The sequence below is a fragment of the Sceloporus undulatus genome, chromosome 4, assembly GCF_019175285.1.
Source record: "Sceloporus undulatus isolate JIND9_A2432 ecotype Alabama chromosome 4, SceUnd_v1.1, whole genome shotgun sequence".
NCBI lineage: Eukaryota > Metazoa > Chordata > Lepidosauria > Squamata > Phrynosomatidae > Sceloporus > Sceloporus undulatus.
Genome location: NC_056525.1, coordinates 91293881 through 91309643, shown reverse-complemented (window position 1 = coordinate 91309643; position 15763 = coordinate 91293881). Strand labels below are relative to the sequence as shown.

The following is a 15763-nucleotide window of genomic DNA, read 5'->3' as shown; positions in this document are numbered from 1 at the left end:
CTGAGAGAACACCTCTGTAGGAATCTCCAGGTCCTCCAGTGCAACTCTGTTGCCGACATCTGCCAGAAGCTGATCACAGAATCATTCTAGAGGACCTATATTTGGGCCCTCCTGCACAATTTTATGGTCAACTTCTGGCAGAGTTGCGCTTGAGAACCTAGAGATTCCTAGTAAAAACATATCAATCAAAACTGCAAATAATCAACTTGCAAAAGTCAAAGCTGCAGATGTGGAGGGCTAACTGTAATATCTCTTATTAAATCAATCCCCCCCACAAAAGTAACAAGTAGTAACAACATGATGAACAATGCAAAAGTAACTTTTAGAAAACTGTAAAACCAGTGGTATCACTAGGATTGGTATCACCCTGTGCAGTAATGGTGTCACCTCCATGGACATTCTGGGATGGGGGTGTGGATGGGGCGAAAGGTCCCATCTGCTGCTGCCATCTCTGCCAGCACAGACAAGACACATAGCTCCCCCCAGCAAGAATAGTTTTTAATTACAAATGATCTCCACCCTCATAGAAAGAGAAAGTTACAGCAAATAGACTCCCATCAGAGGACAGCGGCAGAAAGGAGTCAAACAGGTCAGTAAGGGGAGCTGTCGGAGGGGGAGCAGAGAGAAATGTCCATGGCTTCCCCCTGTCCCCAAAGGTGAGTGGCACACCAAGAAAAGTAGCCCCTTTCTTTATGGGGGGGGAAGAGAATTTGGGAGACACTTCATCACACTCCCTAAAGCGTAACGAAAAGAATCCCTTCCCCTGAAAAAAGTAACTTCCTAAACATCTATGTTTGGCAGTTTACAAAGACATCTAGCCAAATACATGCTCCTAGTATAGGAGCTGTACAGTGTATGAGGACTGAGAAGAATTCAGAGAGATCTAAAACTGATTTTTTCATGTTCCCAACTTGAACAACAGAAAATTTTGTTCAACTAGCATACCCAGAGGAACAAATTTGTACTGCTTTTCATAAATGAGATTAAAAACAGTAGTGTCATGGGCACCCACGTGAGACAAACATCCCCACATCACCAATATTTTATTATCTTGGTTCACATTTTTATTTGTGCAAACCACTTGCAAGACATAATATCCCTAAACCAGACTGCACAATAAAAGTATGTTTATTGCCAAAATTGCGGGCTGAAGTGGGGTAACTCCTAAGTCTGATTTGTACACGGTTTCCCCCCTAAGATTTAATGCAGATAATACTATGAAATCATTGGTTACTTTTGCAAAAGTTTCTTTTACACAGGAATGAAAAGAATTTGTGAAATGCTTGCAAACTGCATCAGGAAAGACAGTGTATAAGTGCTAGAAATCCATAACTTCCAACATTTTCACAGATGAAAACTGGGACACAAATGGCCAAGCTACATAAGGGTGTGGTCAAGATGGCAAAAGTTAATGATGAGGAAGAACACACAAGGCAGGCAGGGCAAGATTGCCCTCTCCTCTTTTCTCCCCCCCTACAGAGTTAAGTGAGAATACTTTCCCACTTTGAACTCAGTTTGCTGCAAAGGAGGTAAGCCAGGATGAAAGGGAACATGGGAGGAAGAGAGAAAATGGAAAATTTTAAAAGCAGCTGAAAAACGTGAATGACAGAGGAGTAATAAGGATTGTCCTTGCCAATGCAGTTGGAGAGTATGGAAACCAAGGTGCTAGAAGCATAACAGGTAAGCTAAGGCCTCTTAAACCTCACAGATTTTGACAGAAGAGGAGAATAAAGCCAGCCACGGATGCTGGTGAAACGTCAGGAATAAACCCTTCTACAACATGGCCACATAGCTCAAAAAACTCACAAAAAACTATGGATGCCAGCCATGAAAACCTTCGACTTCACACAGGGGAAGTTAACAGCTTCTTCCTATAATGAACACTCAATTCCCAGAGTTTGGAAGGGCTACTTTTGGAGATTCCAACTCCCAGCATCTGTCAAAGTAACTTTCCCAGGCTTGGTTTCTTTTTACACAAGCACATCCAGGCTGGCATCCTGTTGGATAGTTCCAACTGGAGGAGACCCATCAGTTAACTGTTGAATGGTGAGTCAACACATATAAATCAAATGGATTTGGTGAGTCTTCCTTGTACAGGACTAAAAGAGAATTTAGGCCTCAGTCCGTCAACATAAGAAAAATACAAGAATGGAAATATAAGCAATACAAACAAAAATATCTTACTTCCAACGTAAATGTTGATTCCACATATGAGCATTGGTGTGGACTGGCTCTTTCCACACTCACATTTAAATGTATGCTTCCCAAGTGTGTCCAGTAAAATGAGAGTGCTGACTGGATGACCACCATTGCTATGGTTTACTTCTCTGTTGTTTTGGAGAATGGATATTTTGTAAAAGCCGTTTAAGATGCACACACCACTCCTGTTTGGCCAGCAGGATAGAGTTATGGTTGATCCATGAGACAGATACGTGCCAGCGCTACTAGCATTCATGTACCCCCTATAATGTAGGAAACCGACATTATTAGTACTGCAACAATGCATACATTAGAAAACCTTTTGGATTGGGTATTACAGATTTCCCCTCTATCCCAATAAAAATAACTCCACGTGGGCTGTTTTGGGTCCCATTCTGGGAGAAAAGAGGCATATAAAACAAACAAGATTATCAAAGCAGGAAATGGCTGTGCTGGCTGGGAGTAAGGAGAGTTGTAGTGCAGCATCTCTGGAGAGCACCTGGTTAGGAAAAGCCGCCTTGAAGAATCTCCAGATTCTGTCAATTTTCTCCTTTTCTGCTGTACAGAGAAATCTTCTGCTTTGGCCTGTCTGTTTTCTTAAAGCTACTTTGATGTGCAAAAATGCAAAGAAACTCCATTCCCAGATTCCCACTGCAGGAGTGTCTCACTCCCATGTCCAATGCACTTCATGTCAAGTAGGACCAAGATTCCAAAATGTGGAGGCCCTTGTTTGTTGTATTATAAAGCTGGGAATGTGTAGCTCTACAGGGGTAGTTGCTGTAACACCCATAGTCCCTCACAACTGCCTATGCTTGTTGGGGATGATGGGAGTTGCAGTCCAGCCACATCTAGAGCCAATGGTGGCTGATGGATTTTCCTTTCTTCCCCATGTCATATAGGACCAAGATTATTTGTTGTTTTGTACCTCCAAGTAATTTTTTACTTACAGTGACCCGAAGGCGAACCTACCATAGGGTTTCTTGGCAGGATTCTTCACAGGGGGTATGCCATTGCCATCCTTGAGGCTGAGAGGGTGAGACTTGTCCAGTGGGCTTTCATGCTCAAGTGAGGAATTGAACCCTGGTCTCCAGGGTAGTAGTCTAACACTCAAACCACCTCACCAAGCTGGTTCACTCCATTTCAAGATACAAAGGTATATTTCAGGTACATTTTAGGACTACAACTGCCATGAACCCTAGCCACCACAGACAATCGTGAGAGATGACGCAAGCTGCAGCCCAGCAACAACTCTAAGACCACATGTCCCCCATCAAACAATTAAATTAGGAATCCTAATGGGTGGTTCTTAATATTTTTAGGCTAATAACTGGAGAAAAATGAATGAAAAGTAATCATACTCAACTCATCATCTGTGCAGGCCTCCAGTCTCCCAAAATGTACTCCTAGAATTAAGAAAAGGCAGTGCTTTCTGATAACCAATGTAAAGATAAAAGAATAAAACCCCAAGCATGATTTTTTAAAATGATACAATATACAATTCACTATTTGAAATATTGCTGATAAAAATATACAGTCATCCCTCCGCATCCATGGACTTGCCATATGAAATTTTGATTACTTGCAAATGGCAAGCCCGCAGCTCCCTCCCTTCCTTATTTTACAGCTGGCGCAGCCTTCCTCTGACAAGCTGGGCCATTTTCTTGGCTGGCACAGCATTGCTCCAGCTGAGACAGCCAAGGTAAGCCTGACCAGCCCAGGCCAGCTGAGAAAACGACGATGCTGGCCAAATCAAGGTGGTGCCAGCCAGAAGAAGCCCATGCCTCAGCTGGCACAGGTTGCCTTGGCGGGTCCAGCTTACTTCCGGCTGGCACAGTCTTGCCTCGGTTGGAGCAAGGCTGTGCTGGCTGGGAAAATGGCCATGCTGGCAGGAGCAAGGCTGCATCAGCTGGAAACAACCCTTGCCTTGGTAGGGGTGGCCTTCCTCCAGACGGCACAGCCTTGCCTCAAACGACATGGCTATGTTCCCTGCCAGCACGGCCTTGCTTTGACCAAGGCAAGACCATGCTGGCTGAGGCAAGAGCTTATTCCGGCTGGCGCAGCCTTGCCCCAGTTGGCATGGCTGTTCCTCCAGCCGGCGCAGCTTTGCTCCAGCCGAGACAAGGCTGCACCGGCCAGACCTAAGCTGTGCCTACTGAGGCAAGGCTGTGCCGGCCAGAAGAAGGCCATTCTAACTGAGGAAAGGCTGTGCTGGCCAAGACAAGGGTTTCTTCTAGCTGGTGTGGCCTTGCCCTGGACAGCATGGCTATTTTCCCAGTTGGTGTGGCCTTGCTCTGGCTGGAGCAAGGCTGTGCCGGCTGGAAGAAACATTCACCAGCTCAGACAATGCCTTCTTCCAGCAGCTTTTAATGGCTGAGGAAAGTCTGCTCTGGCCGGGAGAAGGTGTGCAGGCTGAGGTAAGGGCTTCTTCTGGCTGGAGCAGCCTTGCCCTGGCTGGCTCAGCTGTTTTCCTGGCCGAGACAAGGCCACGTCGACAAAGGCAAGGTGGCCAGTGAGGCCTTGCCTCGACCAGCGCAGCCATTTTCCCAGCCGTGTGACCTTTCCTTGGCTGGTGCAGCTTTGCGGCAGCCGACTCCATCATTTTCACAGCCTCACAGAGGTAAGGAGGGAGGGAAGGGAGGGAATGTCATATTCATAGGGGGTGGTGGTGGTGGTGTCCAGAATGGATATCCTTCAAATTCGGAGGGACAACTGTATAGGCAAAGTATATAGGGAAACAATGGCAAAGGTTTACTTTTTCACATAGCTTCAAAAAGGACACCAAAGTTGGGAATCTGATGAGAATTCATGACTGACAAAGGGACCATGATTCCCAAGAAAGAGCATCAGCCACATTATTTGAATTTCTGAGTGCCTATATTTAATCCCTCTCTTCTTCCAATTAAAAAAAAAATCTCTGGTGATGTGTGTGTGTGTGAGAGAGAAAAGGAGCTCAGCTAAGACCCTGGAGACTAGTGAACAGTAAGCAGGGATAGTACTGTTTCTGATGGAGTTATAGTCTAACATGTTATAAAGCAGGTTCATATGTTGATGTGGCACCAAATGTATACTTCTTGAAAAGAGAATTTTCACTCTTCATGTGCTTCATATCCCCATTATGTTCATGGAATCCCCAAATCCTGCAGCAAGTGCAGATGCCTGGAAAAAGAAACTTACCAAATCCCATGTGTACTAAAAGCCAAAGTGTTAAGGGCATACTCCCTTTGAAGAGCATCTTGACGAAACTTAAAGTGTTTTGCCCTGTTTTAAAACAAACAAATAATTAGTGCTGGATGGGGTGGGGGTGAAGGAGCAGGATTAGTCCTATTGCTGTCTGACACAGTATGCCACTCATGATATGTTCAGAAGCTGACCAGAGTAACAGTTGAACTTTATTCTGACAGCCAATGGGCCAACAAGTTCCACTGTACTCATGAGATGCAGACTATCTTAGGGAATTCAGGGCAGATCCTTCAACATCTTACCGCTAATCTCCATCTCCTCAGCTCCTGCTGCGTAGGGCAGTCAGTCACCCCACTTCATCTAATCCTATGGCCAGCCCTAATACATGTGTTAATAAAGGAAGATGTCAGTTGCAGAACTCAGAAATAACACATTAGAAATAATATGTGGTGGTGGTGGGAGTAATATGGGGAAGGATAACAAAGCCAAGTATTATTGGCTTTTTGAAACAGTGTAACAGCTTTAAAATTAAAAATCTTTATCATTATAACATTATAATTTTTGTGTTCTGCATAACCTTTACTCATTATTCATCAAATGTTCTTGGGGCCATGTGTGTATTTTCAAAGCTTTTTAAAAGCAACTAAAAATAATGTTAAGAGTAACTTGCAACAAACAAGTAATTTAATGAGTTATCCTTGACAGAAATGAGTAACATTATCAAATTGTTTTTTTAAAACTGGAACAAATAACAGGAATGGAATACTTTTACAAAGTAGCATGCTGAGTAATGGCAGTCTTAATATGAGGAAGAGATCCTCAAAGCTTCAACATCCAAAGCACAGTGTGGACCAGTGGAAGGGTGTTTTAAAACGACAACACAAAAATAATAATGTGATATAAAGAAACACAGAGCTCCTTCTAGAAGCAGGGTGTAACACTGAGATACAGTCACTCAATTCTTTTCATATTCTTGCCTTTTATGAGCATTATTTCTCTGGTTTCTTTTCTGGTTCATGAGCAATATGACTCAGTTTTTTTTTACTCATGAGAAATATTTCTGCAGTTTCATTTCTGGATGCATCAGAGCTAAAACACAGAACAGAGAATTGAATTATGTCAATGGTCATATCAGATTCTGGCTTGATTTTTTTAAAAAAAAGAAACATAGGCATGATTTGTATGACTTGGAATATATTAAGTTTAACAATTCAGTAATTTAGCAGAAAGCTCATATATGGGAGGAAGAAGATTATATACTACCTGTCACTGAGACATCATTCTCTGATGATAAGGCAATCCAAGCTGGATTCTTCTGATGGTTTTTAATCTAGTGCATTAATTAAAATTATATCCATCTTAGCAGACATAAAAACTGTCTAGTTTTTCTCAATTTCAGTCTTCCACCTATTGAGAAGTCTGCATTTTCTCCCTAAGGATGAAAATAAATCTGGGTAACAGATGTATTTTTAAAAACTATTAAATACTTTTAAAATGGAGGATTGATCATTACTTATTTCTTCATCTTACACCAGTTATAGTTATACTCCTATATGTAACCACCTACTAGAGCTCACTGAACTGTTTGCAAAGATCATCCACATCCCATTCCACATACCAACTCTTATGATTTTGACAGCAGCTAGTAGTTTCAGTTCCCTGAACCTTTTGTTTGGTTTGCTGTGTAGCCTGATGAACTATTCCGTATAACTCAAAAGCTCTAAGTCTAACAAACATGGACTGTCATCCTATTCATGGCACATCAACTTATAACTTTTTCTTATGCATTCACATATCTTTTTTGGGTGCTGCAGAATTTGGTATTCTCTTGTTTCATCTGTAAGAGTAGCATGCCTCAGCCAGATTTTAAATCCTTTTCCAGCCCATCTATACCTTTGCTTCACTCCTGTTTATCCCAGTTCTCTACCTCCCAATCTCCCATCCTTCCAAAAGAGCCAGACAGGTTTTAAACCCCTTTCCAGCCCATAGATCTCCTCACCCCACTCCTGTTCTTCCTAATCTACCACTTCGTTCTCAATCCCTCCTCCTTCCAAAAGAGGCAGCCAGGCTTGAGAGATTGAGAGGTGGTGGGTTGGAAAGAACAGGAGTGGGGTGAGAAGACTTATGGGCTGGAAAGGGGTTTAAACATGGCTGGCTCTTTGTTTTTTTTCTTATGACAATCTTGATCTCCTCAAGCAGGTGCTCTCTGTCATTTCTTGTGACATCATTATCCTGCAACAGACGTTAAATTTTAGGTTATAGAAAAGGTCAATACTATTGATTATGTCAAGAAAATCCCTTGGGTCTCTTCCAGGAGAAAGACAGCATACAAATGAAATGAAATAAATAACTAAATAAAATTAAAATTTTTGGTCCTCAGAGGCCTGAATGAGGATCTTGCCCTTCTCCCACTCTTATAAATTTCCTCTGAATAGTATAAAAATATAATAATAACTCCTCTTTTTGGCTCTAGGTATTGTTACTGTCACAATTAATGGTTCAGATTTATGGAATTGCGATGAGATAAAACAAATGTATTTTGTGTAGTTCTGTGAACTTGCATGCAACAGCTAGAAGAATTCTCACAAAGACTGTCGAGATTAAGCCACACAACATAGCTATAGTGGTTGGATATCATCTAACATACTAGGATTCTTTAGCGCAGAAGTCTACCGGTAAGTGCCTAAAAATACCTAGAGATCCCAAGCTTTTTGAAAAGGGGATTGGAATCAATAAACTGGAATAATTCAGAGTGGAAGAATATTTTTAATGTCAATGCTCATCTCTAACAGCCTGGCTTCTGAAACATGATAATAGTTTTCTTAAATGTGAAATGTTCAAAGAATATTTAATCTCAAAATGGGTGGGCTTGTGCTCATTATAAAATAATTGCAATTTGAATACATTCAGCAGCCTTTATTTCTCTGGATAGATGTTTATAGAGGAATGAAATTAGAGTGAAATTAGAAGTTAATTTCTAGATGGAATTTCAATTCCAGTTCACATGTGTGTGCCAGGCAAAATCTTCACTAAACTAAAGGGCAAAATAAGTACAAAACAGTGACAGCAACTTGCCAAGGATAGGTACCAGAATGCAGGAACTATACTTGGAAAACAGAGGTATGTTTGAGGCCTTTGCTAGCAACAATTGCATAACATTCTGTTTAGTGGGATCTCCTACAGGCTCTTCCCAATACCATAGATTATTTATGTCACTGAGTGTGGAAAGTTGAAATGAATAGAAACTGAGACTTCCCTCCTTTAGCCCAATAATGAGAATCAAGCAGCAGAAGTTGAAGTTGCAAAATTGCATGTCCTAGCAATCCTAGCCCGCCAATGGTGAGGAATGCTAGAAATAGCAGTCCAACAGCATGTGGAGAGCCACATGGTTCACACTCCTGGTTTTTCTTATGGTATATGTGTGTGTGTGTGGGGGGGTAAATTTATCCATGGGACACAGATACACACACACAAACATGTCTAGTTTCTTCAGGTTGATCTGTCAGGTATGATGAAGCACACCACATAAACTTTCTTTTCAGTTTCTTTATCTGTCAAGGGCACAGACTGGATGAGTGATCAGTCCAGGCCATTTACAAGAAAGATGTCTGGTGCTGTTTTACTAGAATTGTTTTCAGTGAAGACTAAAAGTTCATCAAAGAGTAGGGAAAACAAAAGATACCTCATGGGTTTATATCACAAGATTTCAAGCGCAATCCTGACATGTTCTGGAACACTTTCTGCTGAGGACAAAACCCATAGAATTCTGACTTTTGGGGACAATATGTACCTTTGCCAGAAAACCAAACATCCCATTTCTTCATGTGCTGTACTATCTCAACTGCTGGCAATCCTATTGCGTTATGGTATGAAAATCACAAGGGAATGAAGAGGAGAGAGCAGGACACTAGCTGAAGAGCAGTATGAAGCAGGATTTTGTGTAGAACCACTAGCCCTCAAATATATAAACACTGCAGTCTTTTTATATTCCTCACATTCATTATCATAAACACATTAAAGTACATGTAACAAAAGAAAATGATTCTTCATTCATTTGGGATTATAGAAAAAAGAATATATGAACACTATTGTTTTTAAGGTTGAAATAAATTAGAAGCAGCAGGAACATTAGTTTCAGTGAGTACAGATTGAACAAAGAAGGCAGATATACAAATGATTTTCATGTACACAAATATCTTCCAAGCTATGAGAAATGGGAAAGAAGAAAGTATAAGGGATTAAGAATGGTATCAGCATGACTAAAAACAATCCATGTTGTTCCTCTGGTATTTGTGCAACCTCAAGTGAAACAATTACCACAAGCATCATCCAAAGATAAGCTGGTAGTAAAGAATGTACACACATTACATTAATTATTAATATAGTTTTTTTAAAGTAAAAAAAAGTTGTATTTGCATTGGAAGGTAGAGTTTTAAACAATTAAGTTACAGTAGTTGATATGTACTGTATATACTCATATATAAGTCTACAAATTTTAGTCAAAAAATTGACCCCAAAAACCTGTACTGTTACAGTATTATTCTTTAATTCTTATTTTTTTAAAAAGGAACCATCCCCTGGTGAAAGGCAAGAGTGTAATCTGTCCTAGAAGCACCAAACCTCCTCTGTTCCCTCATCCATCTAGTCTTTAGTGTGACTACAAACAGTTATGTTTGCTGGAATTTTCTAATTTCTTTGGCATCTTTTTTCCTTTGCTTTGTCCTTTCATCCTTTGTTACATGACCCTAAGTTTTACCCTCGACTTATAAATGGGTCATATCAAAATCCATAATTTTGGTCCCTAAACCTTCCCTTATACATGAGGTTATACATGTTACACTGATACACTGAACGCCTTGCAAGAATTAAGGTTGAAAAATACTGTGCCCTTCCCTACAAGGGCATTGATTTTTTGAAAGCCCCATTTCTCATCTCACTCACCAAAAATCTTTTCTTGCTTTCCCATTCTCTCTCCCTTATAATCTCATTTTCTTTCTCACCACCTTTCTTTAACTTAAGTCCAAAAGACACTGCAGAAATAATTCAGTTTGAGACCGCTTTGACTGCCCTGGCTCAGTGCTAGGGAATCCCGGCAACTGTAGTTTATTGTGGGACTACTAGAGCTGTCTGACAGAGAAGGATAAATGTCTTACAAAGCTACAGTTCCCAGAATTCCCCTAGCACTGAGCCAGTTACTACTGCACTGAAGCCTTTCTTAAATTGGTTTGTGGAACAAAAATCCTGTTTTAGGGGGAAAAAACTTCCTAAATTCTTTTTATTTAGATATTTACTCTACTTTTCACCAATGGCTTTCCTCTTCTCCACTACTCACTTCAAAAGCCCCTTGACACAATTCCTCCAACAAGTAAATGGTTTGAGTTTTATGGCCTAAAACCAGTAATTCCTGAAGGACTATAAACAAAGGAGTAACTTACTCCTACACATTAATGCAACAAATAAACAAAGCCCTAATTTAAACAATAACAATGGCTTTTTGTTTGTTTGTTTGAAAAACTGTCCCTCCAATCCTACTGGAGACCGGTTTTTAATCTCTGCTCAGGCATGGAAACCACTTTCTCACTTTAGGCAAGTCACTCTCTCTCAGCCTCAAAGGAAGGCAAAGCCAATCCCCCTCTGAACAAATCTTGCTAAGAAAACCCTCTGATAGGTTCACATGAGGGTTGCCTTAAGTCAGAAGTGTTTTGAAGGCACAACACATTTTGGGTAAAAACCTTAGAAATGTAAAATGTGCTGGATGTTTAACACTGTCTCGTTTAATTAATAACTTAATTATGCAAATAACATTAATACTAAAATTCCAACTTAAGTCAATCACTTCTGTTAAGCATAATCAAGTTGCTGCTTCCCACTGGCAAATTTCTAACTTAGTTGATAAATTAACTGGTTTTAATTAGTTCCTATCACTGGCAACACCCAACTTCATGGGCATACCATAAATAATTGCATAACAAGTTTTAGGACAGTTTGTAAAAGGGCTTACCATGAATCAGTAAGTGTAATAACTTGTTGAACAGTTTAAACAAGCAGAATAAGAGGACTGGATTTGATACTTGCACAAGGAATGAAATGGGAGTTTTACAAGTGGCAGAAGCTTTGTGGTTGTGTCATGACACAACTGTACACTATGGACTAAGAATTGAAAGAACACTGCAGAACAAAAACCTAAATGAAATACAGATCCATGAGACTGGAAAGCTCTGATTTCTGAGCCTTTGAAGGTCACTGCCTGGTGTGGCTTTTGTCATGTTTAAATGTTGATGGAGGAGGAAATTTTCAGTCTTCCAGATTCTTCATCAAATTCTAGGTAACATGCCATTCTTGTCTTAAAAACAACAAGAAATCCCAGGATTAAACACTTGAACAATAAGTCAGGAAAGAGAACCAAGAAAGGAAGGAAGGAAGGAAGGAAGGAAGGAAGAAAGAAAGAAAGAAAAGAGGAAAGAGGCAGGGGAAGTGCAAGGAAAGAAAAGAGGAGGCCCATTGAACTGCATGTGTTGTCCGTTTATGTGCTTGCATTGATCTTCTATGAACTATTTAGATTCAAGCTACTACATACACATAGAGATATACATACACATATGCAGAATTCAAAGATATAGCTGTATTAGTCTGTAGATTCAGTATGTAGGGAGATCTTCTAGCACCTTCAAGACTACCTAAAGAAAGGAGTTGGCAGTATGAGCTTTCGCAAATAGCTTGGACATGTTCAGTTATTCTGAAGATCATATTGTGAGTTTACTTAATGCACCCTCTTTTTTGGGCGACCAAAGGGAGCACAATCCCTCAGAGCAGGGGGACTGGAACAAACTCCAGCATCTCTAGGAGAAATGAATGAAACTCAATATGCATGCAGGGGCTTTAGGGGATTATTGCAGAAACCTCAAAATCCCCAGAGGATTGAGAATATTATAAGAACCAGGCATGTTCCCCCAGAGAGATGCATTCTGTTAAAAGTGGTTTGCCATTCTGAAGAAGTGTTCTATGGACCTGATGATTTTATTGATAGAAACTTCCAACAGTGAAATTGAGAAACATAAAATGGAAATCAATAAAATTGAACAGGAATTTAAAAAAACACCAATGGACATTACCACATTTTGACAGAGAATTCTAAATATAGATAAAGATTAGGATAAAAAAACTATAAAAATTAGAGAAAACAAATTGAAAAAATTCCAAAGAGATTTAAGGGACTATCGGGAAGACAAGGTGTATAATTGGAAAAAAATCAAATAGACCTAGAAAATCTGTATCCTTTGCCTATGAATCATCTGATAATACTATGAGTCCTGATGATAGCAGAAGTAACGCCTCCTTTAATGCTAGCACTGATTATTCTATGACTTCAATTGCTCCATCCTCTACATCGTCTTTTTTACATGCAAGACAAAACAGATACAACATGAGAACAAGACAGGACACCATACCTACCAGGTTTCCCAGCAAAAGGATTCTAAAAACCAGGAGATAGTCAATCTATCTACAAGGGAATTTACTTTCCATCAACTTCAGGTATTGAAAAAAGGCTTTTCTTTTGTCTCCACACCTAAAATAAATCATTTTCAGACAATGATTGAGGTACAGAGACTATTCAGAAAAATTAAAATTGCAGACTTTTTAAAGACTGAGCAGATTGACAAAGATAGAGAGGTAAGACCATTTAGGGCTAAATCCACCTTTAATCCGGTTACTACCAATCATAACATTTTGGCATTTGAAGACATTATCCTTAAAGAATTAAAATCCACTAAGGACCAATCCCTTACAGTTTGGTACAATTTATCACAACAGGAGAATTTGGCCCTTAAAGAATTATGCCAACTCCAAGATGTTGTCTTCAAGCCAGCGGATAAGGGAGGAGCAATAGTTGTTTGGGGTATGCAAGAATATGTAGCTGAAGCCCACAGACAATTAAATAACTCATTACACTATGCCCCTTGTGGACATGACCCCACTAAAGAAATCAAAAAGTCTATTTCTGAAATAGTCTTTATTTGTTACCTAAAATACACAAGAATAAATTTCCAGTCCTGGATAGACCAATTATATCTGGATGTGGCTCCTTATTGGAACCTCTTTCAGAATATGTTGATTTTTTTCTGAAGCCCTTCATCCCACAGGTATCTACTTATATTAAAGACACTGGACACTTCCTGCAGGTCCTTAAACAGATCATATTACCCAATGATGACTGTATCTTGGTGACATTGATGTGGTATCTCTTTACACTAACATAATTCATGATGAGGCAATGGAAATTATAGAATCAACATTGAATAAGAGGAGAGATTACCTATATCTCCCTACACATTTTTTGTGCACATTAGCTGAGATTTCTCTTAAACAAAATTACTTTTCGTTCCAGGACAAGTACTATCGGAAGATATCAGGTACTGCAATGGGGTGCAAATTTGCACCAGAATTAGCAAATCTATTGATGAACAGCTTTGAATAACAGCATACAGTATATTGAATGAAGATAACATCTTTAAAGCCAACATATTAGAATTCAAATGATATCTGGATGATATCTTCATTATCTGGAATGGGCCAGAGACTGATTTATTTGAATTCCATACGTATCTCAATAATGTGCACAATACCATTAAATTTGAGCTGAATTTTGATCATGTCAAAATCAACTTCTTGGATGTATTAGTGGAGAAAAGAGAAGCCTTATTGAAAACTGAACTTTACAGGAAGGAGACTGACACAAACTCCTTCCTAAGATATGAGAGTTTCCATCCACCCCACATGAAGCGAAATCTACCCTATTCCCAGTTCCTCAGGCTAAGAAGGAATTGCTCTGGCTTAATGGAATTTGACAGACAAGCCAAAACTTTAATAGAACAATTTGTTGTTTGAGGATATCCCAGGAAGGGTTTGAAACAGGCTTAAAGTAAGAAAAATGGAAAGAAGGAGCCTGTTCCTGAAAAAACAGAGAACGTTCATACCCATCACGTATAACAGACACACAAGATACATACAGACTGTCATTCTTAAATATTGGGATTTACTCCAGGACATCCCTGGGTGCTCAGAGAAACTCTTATAAACATGCCAAGAATCTTGCAGATCATTTAGTCCACAGTAAATGCATGGTTAAGGAGGCTCAGCCAAGTTTGTTACAGAGGAAAACCAAAGGGAATTTTCCATGCTATAACTGCAGTGTATTCAGATATTGTGTTAAAACTACTGAATTCATCAACCCTGTCAACAACAGAATGTACTTTTTGAATGATTTGTTTACTTGTGATACTAAGGGGGTTATATATGCCATCCAATGTCCTTGTGATCTTTTGTACATCGGCACGACTACTCGAAAAATCAAAATGAGGATATCTGAACACAGGAGGTGCATAAGGAACCGAAGAACTACTGCACCAATGGTCCAGCATTTTATACAGTTTAAGCATTCAGACATGGACATTAAATTCTGGACGATTGAGAAAGTGTCTGGTACTGGGCCAATTTGGAGAGAAAACTTCACCAAAGAGAACTCTTTTGGATTTTCTCTTTACAAACACAGAAACCCTATGCATTAAATGAGAACTGCAATTGGGCTGAGATTCTGTAATTGTTCCTTTTTCTTATCCTGATTTATGCACTTGTATGTCTGAATGAATGCTATCTTCTCCGGATGTAAGCACTGACATATTCACTTGAATACAACTGTAGTGGATATTAATACCTGCAGGATCTTACTTGCTGTTAAACGACCTCAGGCTGTGTAAAACAGGTGCATTAGATTTGAGATTGGGAGAGGGATATAGAGCTCCCTCCTGTTAACAACTGTCAGAGCTTGTATCTATCTGTGGGACATCTAAGTTTCTGTAATTTCACCAAAATCTTTGTTATTACAACTTTTAATTTGTCTCTATACATATATTTCTCTCTAGGTACTGCACAAGGTCCATATTGGTCAATTACTTGCTAACTATTACTGGATGTCTCCACATATTTTGATATTTATTTTTCAAGCTGCAACACCAGGTATTTCTGTATTACTGTATATACTCATGTATAAGTCTAAAAATTTCAGTCAAAAAATTGACTCCAAAACCTAGGTCAACTTATCCATGGGTCAATGTAAATACTATACTTTACCTCTTATTGAAAAGAGAACCATCCCTGGTAAAAGGAAAGAGTGGTATTTTTCTTGGAAGCACTGACTTCTCTTTGCTCTCTCTTCCATTCATCCTTTAGTGTGAGCCAAAACCATTATGCCTGCCAGAAATTTGTAGGTTCTTTGGCACTGTTTTCCTTTGTTTCATCATTTGGATCCTTTGTTTCATGTTCCTACGTTTTACCCTCGACCTATCCAAGGGTCATATCAAAATCCTCAATTTTGCCCCCAAAACCT

General features: G+C 39.6%; 1 protein-coding gene across 3 annotated transcripts in view; it reads right to left on the bottom strand.

Annotated features, from left to right (window-relative positions):
- The window catches only part of IL12RB2 (interleukin 12 receptor subunit beta 2), a 40580-nt gene that overhangs the window by 23469 nt on the left and 1348 nt on the right, over positions 1 to 15763 (bottom strand). The window contains exons 2-9 of one of the 3 annotated variants that reach the window (XM_042464703.1): positions 12832 to 12946; positions 11975 to 12056; positions 6643 to 6811; positions 6357 to 6468; positions 5682 to 5757; positions 5374 to 5457; positions 3563 to 3602; positions 2185 to 2462 (exon numbers count right to left, since the gene is read on the bottom strand). In XM_042464703.1, the coding sequence (XP_042320637.1) occupies positions 2185 to 2462; positions 3563 to 3602; positions 5374 to 5457; positions 5682 to 5694 (415 nt within the window). In that variant the 5' untranslated portion in view covers positions 5695 to 5757; positions 6357 to 6468; positions 6643 to 6811; positions 11975 to 12056; positions 12832 to 12946. Of the gene's footprint in view, positions 1 to 2184; positions 2463 to 3561; positions 3603 to 5373; positions 5459 to 5681; positions 5758 to 6356; positions 6469 to 6642; positions 6812 to 11974; positions 12057 to 12831; positions 12947 to 15763 lie in introns of those variants that run through there. The other 2 variants (XM_042464704.1, XM_042464705.1) reach the window with 2 other exon arrangements.